At 39.1% G+C, this 14,038-nt stretch overlaps 1 protein-coding gene across 1 annotated transcript in view; it reads left to right on the plus strand.

Moving 5' to 3' along the window:
* patj (PATJ crumbs cell polarity complex component) overlaps positions 1 to 14,038 on the plus strand; it is a 117,948-nt gene that overhangs the window by 1,097 nt on the left and 102,813 nt on the right. The window contains 5 exon segments of the mRNA XM_051907584.1: positions 154 to 208; positions 310 to 488; positions 5,662 to 5,835; positions 5,943 to 6,082; positions 8,144 to 8,324. Of these exon segments, the coding sequence (XP_051763544.1) occupies positions 187 to 208; positions 310 to 488; positions 5,662 to 5,835; positions 5,943 to 6,082; positions 8,144 to 8,324 (696 nt within the window). The 5' untranslated portion in view covers positions 154 to 186.

The following is a 14,038-nucleotide window of genomic DNA, read 5'->3' on the forward strand; positions in this document are numbered from 1 at the left end:
CAAATTTGATAATTTACAGTATTTGATCACTCTTATCCATTAAATTATGATTATTATGATTATTATATTTGTGCAAAGACATTGACATTTAAGATCAAAAAATGTAAGATCAAAATGGAGCTCAAACATATCCGTTTCCATCTACTTTCACAGATAAATCTGCACTGAATTATCGAGAGAACGACAATGTACGAGAACGTACCGACAGGTATCACTCATTTTGGTAATTTTCATCCAAGCAAGCATCCAAGCAGTACTGTATTTAATCCTTCTTTGCATGCTTAATATCTTGCCTGTGTGTGTTCTCAGTGTCTGCTTCCGAGCGGCAGCAGGTGCTCCAGGCCTTGGAAAGGCTGCAGTCCAAGCTGGTGCAGAGAGAAGAGTGGACCCACAGCGACAGGCTCGGCACTCTGAAGGAAGCCCTGCAGAGCCCTCTGTTCGGCCACATCCTCACCCTGCAACACTCCGTCAAACAGCTTAAAGACCAGGTCAGACTTGCACAAAATGTATAAGCATATAACCTTCAAAGAGACCCCTACTGTGAGCTCCAATGCCACAAACTACTTGTATATTTGTATCTGAATATTTTGTAATAAATTTAACATATGTTGTTTTTATACTTATAATTAATGACTATGGGCCAGATTTACTAACAGCTTGCCAGCGCAAAACCTTTTTTGGCATTAAAAACTACTGTCAAGATTTCAGTGGTGTCAAGTATTTGAGTAAGGCCCTGTCCCAAATGGTCTCCTCTGAGTCCACACTTTTGTGACGTAATGCCACTTTGACTGTCAGGTAGAAGAGCTCGCTTTACTGCAGGCTCGGCAAAAGTGTGCATCGAGGGTGCGTATCTGCCGCAAACGCTTGCATGGGCTCCGGTCTGTTCTGTTTATGCAGTTTTTCTTTGACTACCTTGTGAATCGACACCCCCAGGGCACGGTTGCCACCTTGTGGATAAACAAATTACTGCAAAAAATTAAATGCGCGGTTACAAAAATCCGGCTGTGTGCGTACAATACGTGCATACTCTTCTGATGACGAAATTTGATAATGGCAAAAGTGTGCATCGAGGACGTATATCGGCCACAAAGTGGGCGCTTGCAAACACCCTTCTGAAACCTAAAATGACAAATGGGACACCCTACGGTCTTGTGGACTTAATGGACACAAACAACTTTTACTCTCTACTTCATTTTAATAAGTATATGTACTCTTTACTCTAATACATTTGTAATGAGTAAATTTGCGATTAATTTCATTTTGCATGGCACCTAAGTTTTTCTGCAGCAGTTTATTTCTGCTACAAAAGAAGTGCTATCGCCATCTACAAGGCATTGAAGGTACTATATGTGCATTTTGCTCTTACTTACCCAAACTTGTCAACAAGGCTACTTTACGCAAATGTGAGTGCATTAGCAGGTAGTTGCTGAATTGCAGGTGTTTCATATACAAGATGAGGACATGGCTGCAGCCGGTGATGAGGCCGAAACCAGCACATCCAGTGCAAGTCTTTGACTATTTAATTTGACTTAACAATATTTTATTTATCCGTTATATTGAATAGACCTTTTTGAAGGCCCTTTCTAAGCACTTGAGCTTAACTGAGACTTTAGTGTTTGTAGATGTTTAAGAGGCTGTTGGGTCAATCTTGATTTATTGCAATATTGAGGTGTTCAGAAGTATTTTGATATAAACATGATTGCTCTCCTCGCAAATCAACTGTTTCTTGATTTTTACAAGGCTTAAACTAGTCCCAGACTAAAATGCATGTTTGAGCTGTTTTAACTGACAGTAACTTGCACTGACATATCTTAAAATATGTCAGTGCCATTGTTTTGTCTCAAGATGCACACCAGTAATGTTTTTTTCTAAGGAACATTCGTAAAAGCTACTTTAATGCCCTTATTGCGCTAAGGCCTAATCCTGGTTTAATCTAAGCCCTGTCTGTGAAACTGGGCCTAAGACCTTTACTCAAGTGGTATTGGAATTGACCATTCGCAAAGACCCGCCCCCTTTAGTTACTGTTGCTACATCCAACAAGCCATGCCAATCTCTCGCCACACATCATGTTCTCACGCAGTGAAAAATACATCGCAGAGCAAAGAGGACACTGATAATGCGTTGACAGACAAGACAGAGCAGGTTACTTTTGATATGAAACAAAGTCTCAAATTTCAAATTTTGTCATTTTTAAAGAAATTTAAATAATAAATACCGTTTTGTGGCTCTTTAATGTGTCGTGACAGATCGCTGTAGTGCCACCATCATCTCTTCCTACTAGTTAATTTATAGCATCAAATAAACATGAATGAACATCATAAGGAATGTTGTTTCAATCGCGGAAAGACGTCAGTACACACCATTTTCAAGTTCAAGTCCACCGATTTTAATCTACTAAGGCCCTGTCCCAAATGGCACCCTAAACACTCACGGCCTTCCTACGAGTCCGCACTTTCGTGACGTAACGTCGCTTTGACTGTCGGGAAGAAGTCTGCTGCGGAGCTCGCACCAGTGCGGGCTCAGCAAAAGTGCGCAGCAAGGGCGCATATCGGCCGCAAAGGGGGCGCTCGCGAGCACCCTTCTGAAGCCTAAAATTGACAAATGGGACACCCTACAGTCTCGTGGACTTAACGGACAATCGCACGCGGCAGTAAGTCCACAAGACCGAAAGTGCATAGAAGTGTGCCATTTGGGACAGGGCCTAACTCCCCTGACTGCTTTGTTGGACAAAATGGCGGATTCGGCGTTATGATTGGTTAGATCGCCTGTCAATCAAACTCCAGGCGAAGGGTCAGTTAGTGACTTGTAACTTGTAATGGAGTCATTTTCACTGTAAGGTGTTTCAGGTACTCTTTACACCTCTGCAAGATTTACTAAAGACACGCAGTGAAAAATTAGCACTGAAAAGGCATGGACACGGTTATTTTTGCGGCTGACCTTATTGCATATGCATTTGTTGGAGTTTGCCTTTCGGACGCAGCAGGAGAGTATGTAAATAAGTCACATAATGTGACTTACTTAGGTTTGCGGTAGTCAATTTACTGGTATTTACACTATTATTTGATGCCAAAAAGGCATGTCTTAACTCCTTTTGCGCTTGACATGCTGCGACAGTTGCTGTAGGAGGATAAAAGGATTACAATGTTAAAGCTTATTATTGTGTGAAAAAAAAAAAAAATGCTTTGGTGGAATCCGGCTTTTCCCGTAGATGGTCTACTCGCGCACGAGCTGATCCGTTTCCTCACTATAGACGCGTTCAATATTCCGCTTTCAAATTCTGCCTTGTAAATAGCGAATACGCCATGGCGCGAGCGCAGCTGGCTTTTAAAGGGAATGGGAGACGAGACTCTGGTTGGTTTATTTCACGTTACGCCTAAAATACACCCATGACTCATTAAGAGAATAGGGACAACCTCTTTAGACAATGCGGCGGGCGCGCCGACCATTTTTCCCGTCCTTAAATTAGCAAAAGTGGATTCGGACACGCCCTAAGTGCACTTGAGCCGTGCGCTTTAGAGACCATGCGCTTAGATCGTTAAAATAGGGCCCTAAATGTTCAGTCTATAGACGTGTAGTGTTTCTTTACAAAGTGACATCGCCAACTACTGGCCTGGCAGCATAATACAGCGTTTTTAATTGTTTTCGCTGATCCGTGTGAAAAGGGATCGTTTTGACAATGTTGACATCTGTATGTGAAACTTTTCAAAAATGCAAAAAACTTTTCTGTTTTTAGTATATCATTGTGGTGTAAACGTACCCTTATTTGGAATGCCAGAAGATGGTTTTCCTGGTCTTTAAGATGTTTCTGAACATATCGTCTGCTAAGCCACATTATTTTTAGGGTATGTGTTTGCACGTTTTTGAAAAGTTTCACACACAGACGACAACATTGTCAAAACGATCCCCTTTCACACGGATCTGCGAAAACAACTAAAACTGTATTATGCATGCCAGGCCAGTAGTTGGCGATGTTACTTTGTTAAAAAAAAAAAAAAAAACACCACACGCCTTTAGTATTTATGCATTCTAGTTAAATGCCATAAATAATTATGTTCAAAATTGTGCATCAAAATTGTAAAGAATCTCCAAGTTCAGATAAATTCGCAGTATGTTAATGTGTATCCATGATGCCAAATAAGGCTAGAAATCACATTATTTATTTAGACTCAAATAACTTTTAAAAATGAACATGTTTATTTTGCATCCATCCCAGAATGCAGGCCGGCGACCATGTATTTCTTAACCGCATACTCGACATGCTGAAAGTCCCTTGTCCCTATTTGTATTCAGTCTGAGTTTTTATTGACACAAGAAACCTCTTTACAATAAACAATCCGCACACCAAATTAAGATAATGGCAATAACGGAAGCTCGCCTTCATATTCTAAGTGCTGGGAAGGTCAGTCGTGCGCCTATGAATGCGTCAGGTGAAAAACCTATCAAGTATGTTGAGGCGGGCAACAGCCTCAGTTTCTATCAAGCCTTAATATCCACTGTCTCAGTTTGAGTAACTGCCTTGTCGGAGATGTATCGATGAAATAGGCTGGAACCTGCTCTGTCAGCCCGGACTAAATAAGCACAAGACTGATAAGTTCCCACAGTAAGAGTCTAAAGGTCATTAATACATTACCTGTTGGGAACTAGCGAATACTGCAGAGGAATGTATTGATTTTTTTTCTCCCTTTTATTTTTTTCCTTTCCTCTGCCTGTAGGACATGGTTGCTTCTCTACGGGTTGTTATCTTTGAGATGAACAGTACACTACTGTACATGGTTATCCCAAATTATTTGGACAAGCTGTATGAGAAAATGGTTGGGGAGGAAAAAAAAAAAAAAAAAAAAAATATATATATATATATATATACAACTGCAATTGTTGCTATTATTATTATTATTATATTTGTATTTTATTATTATTAGTATTTTTCAAATATATTTTAAACAAATGTATTCTTTCTTTTTTGTTTTCTCTTTGTTTCATTTTCTTTTCTCTTTCTTTTCTTTCTTTCTTTCTTTCTTTCTTTCTTTCTTTCTTTCTTTCTCTCTTTCTTTCTCTTTCTTTCTTTCTTTCTTTCTTTCTTCTCTCTTTCTTCTTTTTTTCTTTCTTTCTCTTTTTGTTTCATTCATTTTCCTTTTCTTTCTTTTTTGTTTCTTTCATTTTCTTCTTTTTTCTTTTTGTTTCTTTTGTTCTTTCTCTTTGTTTGTTTCTGTTTCTTTTTCTTTCTCTCTCTTTCTTTCTTTCTTTCTTTCTTTCTTAAACACCACTCCACTAAACAGATGTTTTGAAACAAATGCATAAATAGGTGCAATTTATTTTCAAATATATTTCAAACAAATTCATAACACAATTTGTCACAATGCACAATTGATATTTGGCTACATAACAAATTTTGAAACATTTAATTTGGTCTATAATAATAATCATAATAATAATAATTAATAATAATAATAATAATAATAATAATAATAATAATAATGGACAGTAATAACATTTAATGGATAATAATAACACTTGTAGTTGTGAAATAATAATAATAATAATAATAATAATAATTATTATTATTATTATTATTATTATTATCATTATTATTATTATTATTATATTTCTGCAATTTATTTTCCTTGTAGCATTAGAATTGACTTTGTCCGCTCTGCTTTGTAGTTAAACAGCTTGCCTCCAGACACGTGCAGTGAGTTCAGTTTCTCCAGAAAGGGCCAGCTGATCGTCAGTGCCAGTCGTCCGTCCAGTAGCCTGGGATCTGTGGTATCCAATGGTACAGCTTCAACTAACGCATCTTCTGAGCAGCTTCAGAGATGGATGCATGCAGCAGCAAAGGTGAACACGCAGCAGCAATGTTTATTGTGTCATGTGTCATTATTTACAGTTATTATGGATGGTGTATTCTCATCTGTATTAAAGCGTCTCTGGGTTGTTTAACGCAGGGCCGGAGGATGGAGCTCATCAGCCTGCAGAAGCCGTTGTCTGGAGGCCTGGGTTTCAGTGTGGTGGGCCTGAGACCAGAGGGGGTGGGCGGCCATGGTGTGTTCGTCAGACAAGTGCAACCAGGGAGCGTTGCAGACAGGTGAGACCTCTCTGCTTTATTCATACATCATATTTTCTTCAAATGTATTTTATGTTGTTTTAGATCATTTTCTTTTTGGCTACTCCTTTTTGTAATTGCAACGAGTTGTTTTGATGTTGAATACAACTTGAACAAGTTGTATTCTAAGGCCCATCAAATACACTAGGAGTCAAGACTTTGGACATGCTTGACTGAATTTATTCTTCCTTATGCTTCTTAAAATCTGCTTGATTTTTTTTTTTTTTTAATTATTAGTTTTGTAGAGAAATATAAATTGTACCAATTTATGAATTTGTTTCAAAGCTAATAATACATTTAAGCAAGCTGTTAAAGGGTTAGTTCACCCAGAAACGAAAATTATCCCATGATTTACTCACCCTCAAGCTATCCAAGGTGTATACAACTGTTCTTTCAGACGAACACTATCAGAGTTATATTAAAATATATTCCTGCTCTTCCAAGCTTTATAATGATTTTTGAAGCCCAAAAAAGTGCATTCATTCATCATAAAATTAATCCACAAGGCTCCAGGGGGGTTAATAAAGGCCTTCTGAAGCGAAGTGATGGGTTTTTGTAAGAAACATATCCATATTTAAAACTTTATTAACTATAATAACTAGCTTCAAGCAGACGGCCGTACTCATTGATTTACAGTGAAAGAGTAACCCCTGACCCAATGTAGGAGTAGCTTAAGCTTAGACGCCTCTCGCGGTTCAAACAAATAGGGCTGGGCAACAAACTCAAGCTCCTCTTCTCTTATAATCCTCCAAGATTTCTCTTTAAAAATTCTCGTTTTAGACTTCTAATTCGTGACCGGTGTTTTGTTTTACTCTATCCTCTGCGCTTCCACGTTCGTCAATATGTCAGGCGTCAGGTCAGAGGTTGCTCTTCTGCCGCAAATCGATGCTTACAGCTGTCTGCAGGAAGCTAGTTATTATAGTTTATAAAGTTTTAAATATGGATATGTTTCTTACAAAAACCCATTGCTTTGCTTCAGAAGTCCTTTATTAATCCCCAGGAGCCATATGGATTACTTTTATGATGGATGGATGCACTTTTTTTGGGCTTCAAAATCTCACGCCCCATTCACTACCAATATAAAGCTGGGAAGAGCAGGAATATTAATATAAATCAGATTCTGTTCGTCTGAAAGAAGATAGTCATATACACCTAGTATGGCTTGCGGGTGAGTAAATCATGGGATAATTTTCATTTTTGGGTGAACTAACCCTATTAACAACATTTTTAACACGATAATAATACATTTATTTATGTACTTATTTTAATTTGGATGAAATGGAAGATAATAACAACGATTGATTGATTGGATGGATGGATGGATGGATGGATGGATGGATTGATTGGTTGATTTGATTGATTTGATTTGATTGATTGATTGATTGATTTGATATTGATTGACTGGATTATTTGGATAATTGATGAAATAATAATGATATTATGCTTTTTATTTTATGGGATGAGTTCGATAATGGGTTATGGTTCGATAATATTATATATATATATATATATATATATATATATATATATATATATATATATAATTAGTAATAATATTACTCATTCATGTTATCGGTATGTATTCATTTATTAAATAAAGTAACAATATGGATAATATGGAGATGATGATAATAAGTTATAATAATAATAAAATTAATAATAATAATAATCATAAAAAAAATGGATAATAATAAAAATAAAAATAATAGTAATAATAATAAAATAGTAACAGTAGTCCTTACTGATGTTATTGGTTTATTTTTTTTTTTTAATATTTTTTAATAAAATAAATTAATTAGATAATAATAACAATATGGTTAATAATATGAAGATGATAATAGTAACAATAATTTTAATAACAAAAATAATAATTATTAATAATCATTAATAATAATCGTCATCATAAAAACATTTTAAAAATATTTATTTATTACTTACTGGATAAATTGGTTAATGAAAATAATAAATAAATAAATAATTGTGTTCTTTATTATTACGGGTATTTTGACTGACAAGTTAAACTGTGTTCATTCTTATCCTCAGGGATGGAAGATTGCAGGAGAATGATCAGATTCTTGCGATTAACGGGATTCCTCTGGATCAGAGCGTGACGCAGCAGCAGGCCATCGCTCTCCTCCAGCAACAGAGAGACCGAGTGGAGCTGGTGGTGGCCAGAGACACTGCGGCCAAACCCCGTCTCTCCACATCTGGACCCATTCAGACGGTACGGCTGTTTTAAATGTCACCGCATTGTGTTGTCCACAGTTTTTAACCAGGACTTTGTCCCTCATAGTTCTCTAGCGGTTGAGGAAGGTATTTTGAAATTAGCTTGCCAATTTTCAAATCAAATATGGCATGGCACTTGATGTCATCAAATGCCATTGGTTCTCTCATAACTAAACATCATGGTGTCAAACCGTCACCATATTTGATTAGAAAACTCCAAATTGTAGCCAGTGATCACTTCAAACTATGATTGAATGGGGAAAAACATCTGCATTTTCTGTTTTCTGAAAAAATAAACGCATTTGGGCTTGAAACGACAAGAGGGAGAGTAAATAATAACATTATTGGGAGATCTAATCCTTTAAGTTAGTAGCATCACTACTTTTACTTAGAAACATACTATTAGTATTAGCAGTAACTAATTTAGTTTCTTTTGGTAAGATTTCAGATACATTTTCAAAAGCATGAATGAGGTGCAGATGTCATTTTTGCCTTTGGCACGGTTTAATCTTACCTATTTAAGAAGCCCAATATTTCCTGAGGCCTAACAAACTGAGCTTGGTTTATATTGGTGATGTTTTGATTTCGACCAGTTACACTAACATATACAGATTATCAAATCCAGCCACGGAATTTATAACAAATTGCTTAAGCATCTTGATTTAACCTGCCTGAGCTATAAACAGTAATTCAGCCTAAGCTAAGAGCTTATTTATTTGTCTTGTTCCCATTATTATAATGTGATCCTCAGGAAAATAAAGCCCTTAAAACATCCTGTTATAATCGGAGCGTCTCTAAACCAAAGACAGAAGGAGATTTAAAATGCATAAACTTTCATGGGTTCACCCGAAAGACCTTTCTATCATTGAAAGGAATAAACTCGGAAGAGGAGAAAATGAGACTGGAAAAGACCAACAGCCAGTAGATGAACTGCATTAACCTAAGCCTCCAACAATAAACGCAACGCTTCCCTCTCGTCTTCTTTAATTAAGTACCCCAAACTTCTCAAATTAATGGCGAATGCACACAAAGCGAGTTCCTCTTGCTGGAAAAACGACAATAGTTTTGATTTGGTCTTTGCGTTGCAAGCCAGGTTGTGTACTTCTGCTCTGTTGATGCTTATTTTTCGATTTGAAATGTTTAATATCCATAATTCAAGGCAATGTCCTGCATATCGAAACCAGACTTTGGTTTAATTCATGTGCTGTTTCACTCGGGATTGTGTTTAATGGAGCAAAAGTCTGGTTTTCATCTGTCACCAGATGTCAACAAAGTAGTCTGTGTCGCTGAACTTGTTTATAAGTCAGATTAAGTGTCTGTTAGCTGTTTGTTGCGATAAAATAAAATAGATTTTATTACAAACATTACTCTACACTGTGAAGGCAGTGGAGGGTACAGGAAGATTTGCCAAGATGTGATATTGGTGATTTTGGTGATGTTAAAAAAATTTGTTTATATTTTTTTAAGGTAACCCTTAAGTAAACCTCCAAACGCATTTTTTCATTATTATGTTTAAATACCTGTCAGTCTGAGACTTGGGTATTACTAATGTCAGTCATCATATGTCAGCTTAAAAGCTTAGCAATGAAGACGTCACTCCGCAAGCATGTATTATGTCCTCTCACTAACCCCGTATTCAAACAGACCCCCACCTTCCTTTCCATTTCAATCTATTCTCTTATCGTTTAAAGCTGAGAAAATATTTATCTGTTTAAGATTGCTCAGACCCCAAGGGATCACTGCTCCGTTCCTTAAATGGAGGAGAGCAGGAGCAAATGAAGCAGAGGTATATTTTTCCTCACTTCCCCTGCCCTTCTATCTCTGTGTAGACCCAGACCTCCAAAGCCCTTGAAAATATCTTGAATCCTAATTATACTTCATTGGAAAGTTTCATGCAGGCAAGACACTGCTCTGGGATTCCCACTCCTGGAGGAATAACATCCAAGCCTTTTCCCATCAGAGATGTTTTCCGGCTTTCTCATTATAGGTCGCTAATGTATAGATGTTTATGTAAGCTTCGGTCTGAAAGAAATACAGCTGTTTGTGGAAAGAAATGTAGCTATATGTCTTATGTTTGGGTCATCAGTGTGGAGCATATTCAAATTCGCTGGTTCTGCAACACATTTTTTAGTCTTTTTGCAGAAGTATAATTTAAGTCGCATAATTGCAAGACAAATGCTTTAATCATGAATGTCTGGTCATTAGTGGTTCAACGGATCACAAAGCTCACGGTTCGGATCATATCACGGTTATTAAGTCACGGATCGGATCATTTTTCGGATCAGCGCAAAAAAAAAATTGGGGGGTGGGGGGTAACCATAAGGTGCACTTCAGTTCAAGACGCCTATGGGGTCGCTGGCAGGGCAATGGGCGACCACGGGCTCCCCAAACTATAGTCAGTGGGGGATGAACCGGGTCACTTCTCCTACTGACGGACTCCTTCCTATGCGAGGAGTGCTCTCTGGATAGAGAAGAGGAGGGGATAGAAGAGTCCCTAACTCTCCTGGGCATAAACTGCCTGAGAGCAGCCGACTGGGACTTGGCGGCCTGAAATTTGTCAACCACTGTGTTGACCGCCTCCCCGAACAAACCAGACTGAGAGATAGGGGCATCCATGAGGAACACCTTCTCCTTATCACGGATTTCCGTAAGATTGAGCCATAGGTGGCGCTCTGCAGCCACCGAGCCCGCCATGGAGTGCCCTATAGCATGCGCGGTATGTTTAGTGGCTCTTAAGTCCAAATCTGTGGCTCTGCGGAGCTCCTTAACTGCTTCCGGCGTCAGACCATCGCCCTCGTCCATATCTTTCAAAATATCCGCCTGGTAGGCTTGGAGAATGGCCATTGCATGAAGGGCCATGCCAGCCTGACCAGCTGCCACGTAGGACTTTCCGATAAGGGCGGAAGTAGTCCTGCACGGTTTAGATGGAAGGAGGGGGCGGGACTTCTGAGAAGGAGCCGAAGATGGAGAGAGGTGTGTAGCCAGCGTGTCTTCAATCACTGGAATGGTGGTATAGCCCTGCTCCACAGAACCAACGAGGTTGGTGAAGTCAGCGGCTGCCGCATTAGTCAAGCGGGCGGAAAACGGCTGCTTCCAGGATCTGGAAATCTCACTATGCAGATCACTGAAAAAGGGTAGCTTTCTCCGTTCTGGCCTAGAATTGGGGCCGCTCAAAAACCTCTCATCTAGTTTAGATGACTGAGATTCGCGGGGCTTGTCGGGCCAATCAATAACGAGCTTCTCTGTAGCGCACGAAAGCACATCGATAAGCTCTGAGTAGGCCGCAGAAGGCCGTGCTTCCTGGCTGCCAGGCAGGAGAGCGTCAGCTGAAGCAGGCCGAAATCTTCAAAGTCGGACGCTACAGTGTAAATAACATCGTCTAGCCTGAAGGAAACCGTCTCGCATGCCTCTGGGCTAGGACACAGATAATCATGTGAGAATTCGACCAGCAAAACCCCGTGCGTGTGCTCAGGAGAGGGAGGGAGAGAAAGGGCGAGGCCCGTCTGCTTGCTCTCCATGTCCTCAAGCTCTACATCCGAACCCCAGGTCGCGGATTCACGTGAGGCCTCGGTGGCTTCGGGAGCGTGACGGGAAAAAACAGATGACTTCTTCTCAAAAACCGCAAGTCTAGAACGGAGAGTTTTGAGAAGGAGATTTTTACAGAATTTACAAGCAGAAGCACTATGAACAGCCTCACGTGCGTGTGAAAAACCCAAACATTTAACACACTTACTATGTGGGTCGTCGCTCGCAATGAAGCGAGAACACGGCGGTATACAATGATGAAACTTAATGGCACTTCACCACAAGGAGAACTGAGTTCCACTATCGCAGTTGCTGAAGTGCAGATGAAGAAACACTCGATTAACAATCCAAATTCGGGTCAGATAAACCGTAGCAGAAGGGCTAAAATGGCAGCTTCGTGAAGGCAGAGAAATCTGAGGAGCAGATGGCGCTTTCGTCAGTATAGAATGGCGACAAAAGAGCGTCGGGGCGGCGCACGTGCCATCCGCCAATGAATTGGCATGATTCTATACGGGCTTCAGACAATCGGCACACCCAGAGGGCGTTCCCATTGTGTCATAGCTACACAGTGTCGAGTGAACCTAGGAAAGACAACATTTTATTTGTTTTTAGTTTACTGAAGGTGTCAGAAGAAACATTAATTTTGATCTTGACTATGACAGAGCCAGAGTTACAAGCAAAAATGTGTTATAGCGCCACCTTGTGGTCGAGTCTCACCAAATTTAATATACAGCTTAATTTAGCCACCATCTAAGTGTCTGCCATCCTTCGTAACGGTCGGCAATTCAGATTTGCCGTTATAAACATTTGAAGTTTGATTGGCTGCTGACGGCCATGTTTGTTTGGTTATTCAAGTAATATTTGAAGAATATGATACTATTTGCCCCAAAGAATGTGCATAACCATTTTCAACTTGATTGATCATATGGCTAACATATAGATGTTATGTAAGCTTCTGCCTGAAGAAAATATGGCTGTTTGTTTTAGCTGTATTTAATATGTTTGGGTCATCAGTGGGGAACATATTCAAATTTGCTGTTTTAAAGAGTTGGTTCACCCCAAAAAAATTTTATTACTCACTCTCATGTCGTTCCACACCCGTAAAAACTTTGTTCATCTTCGGAACACAAATTAAGATATTTTTGATGAATTCCGAGAGGTTTTTTTAATCCTCCATAGAAAGCAACGAAATTACCGTAAAAAAAATTAGCGTCGGCCGATACTGTGCCAGCATTCTAACGTACAAACCCGATTCCAAAAAAGTTGGGACACTGTACAAATTGTGAATAAAAAAGGAATGCAATGATGTGGAAGTTTCAAATTTCAATATTTTATTCAGAATACAACATAGATGACATATCAAATGTTTAAACTGAGAAAATGTATCATTTTAAGGGAAAAATAAGTTGATTTTAAATTTCATAGCATCAACACATCTCAAAAAAGTTGGGACAAGGCCATGTTTACCACTGTGTGGCATCCCCTCTTCTTTTTATAACAGTCTGCAAACGTCTGGGGACTGAGGAGACAAGTTGCTCAAGTTTAGGAATAGGAATGTTGTCCCATTCTTGTCTAATACAGGCTTCTAGTTGCTCAACTGTCTTAGGTCTTCTTTGTCGCATCTTCCTCTTTATGATGCGCAAAATGTTTTCTATAACTGAAAGATCTGGACTGCAGGCTGGCCATTTCAGTACCCGGATCCTTCTTCTACGCAGCCATGATGACATGGTGTCCCAGTTTTCCGAAAAGAACTTCAAATTTTGATTCGTCTGACCACAGAACAGTTTTCCACTTTGCCACAGTCCATTTTAAATGAGCCTTGGCCCAGAGAAAACGCCTGCGCTTCTGGATCATGTTTAGATATGGCTTCTTTTTTGACCTATAGAGTTTTAGCCGGCAACGGCGAATGGTACGGTGGATTGTGTTCACCGACAATGTTTTCTGGAAGTATTCCTGAGCCCATGTTGTGATTTCCATTACAGTAGCATTCCTGTATGTGATGCAGTGCCGTCTAAGGGCCCGAAGATCACGGGCATCCAGTATGGTTTTCCGGCCTTGACCCTTACGCACAGAGATTGTTCCAGATTCTCTGAATCTTTGGATGATATTATGCACTGTAGATGATGATAACTTCAAACTCTTTGCAATTTTTCTCTGAGAAACTCCTTTCTGATATTGCTCCACTAT

The sequence above is a fragment of the Ctenopharyngodon idella genome, chromosome 10 (genome assembly GCF_019924925.1).
Source record: "Ctenopharyngodon idella isolate HZGC_01 chromosome 10, HZGC01, whole genome shotgun sequence".
NCBI classification, from domain to species: domain Eukaryota; kingdom Metazoa; phylum Chordata; class Actinopteri; order Cypriniformes; family Xenocyprididae; genus Ctenopharyngodon; species Ctenopharyngodon idella.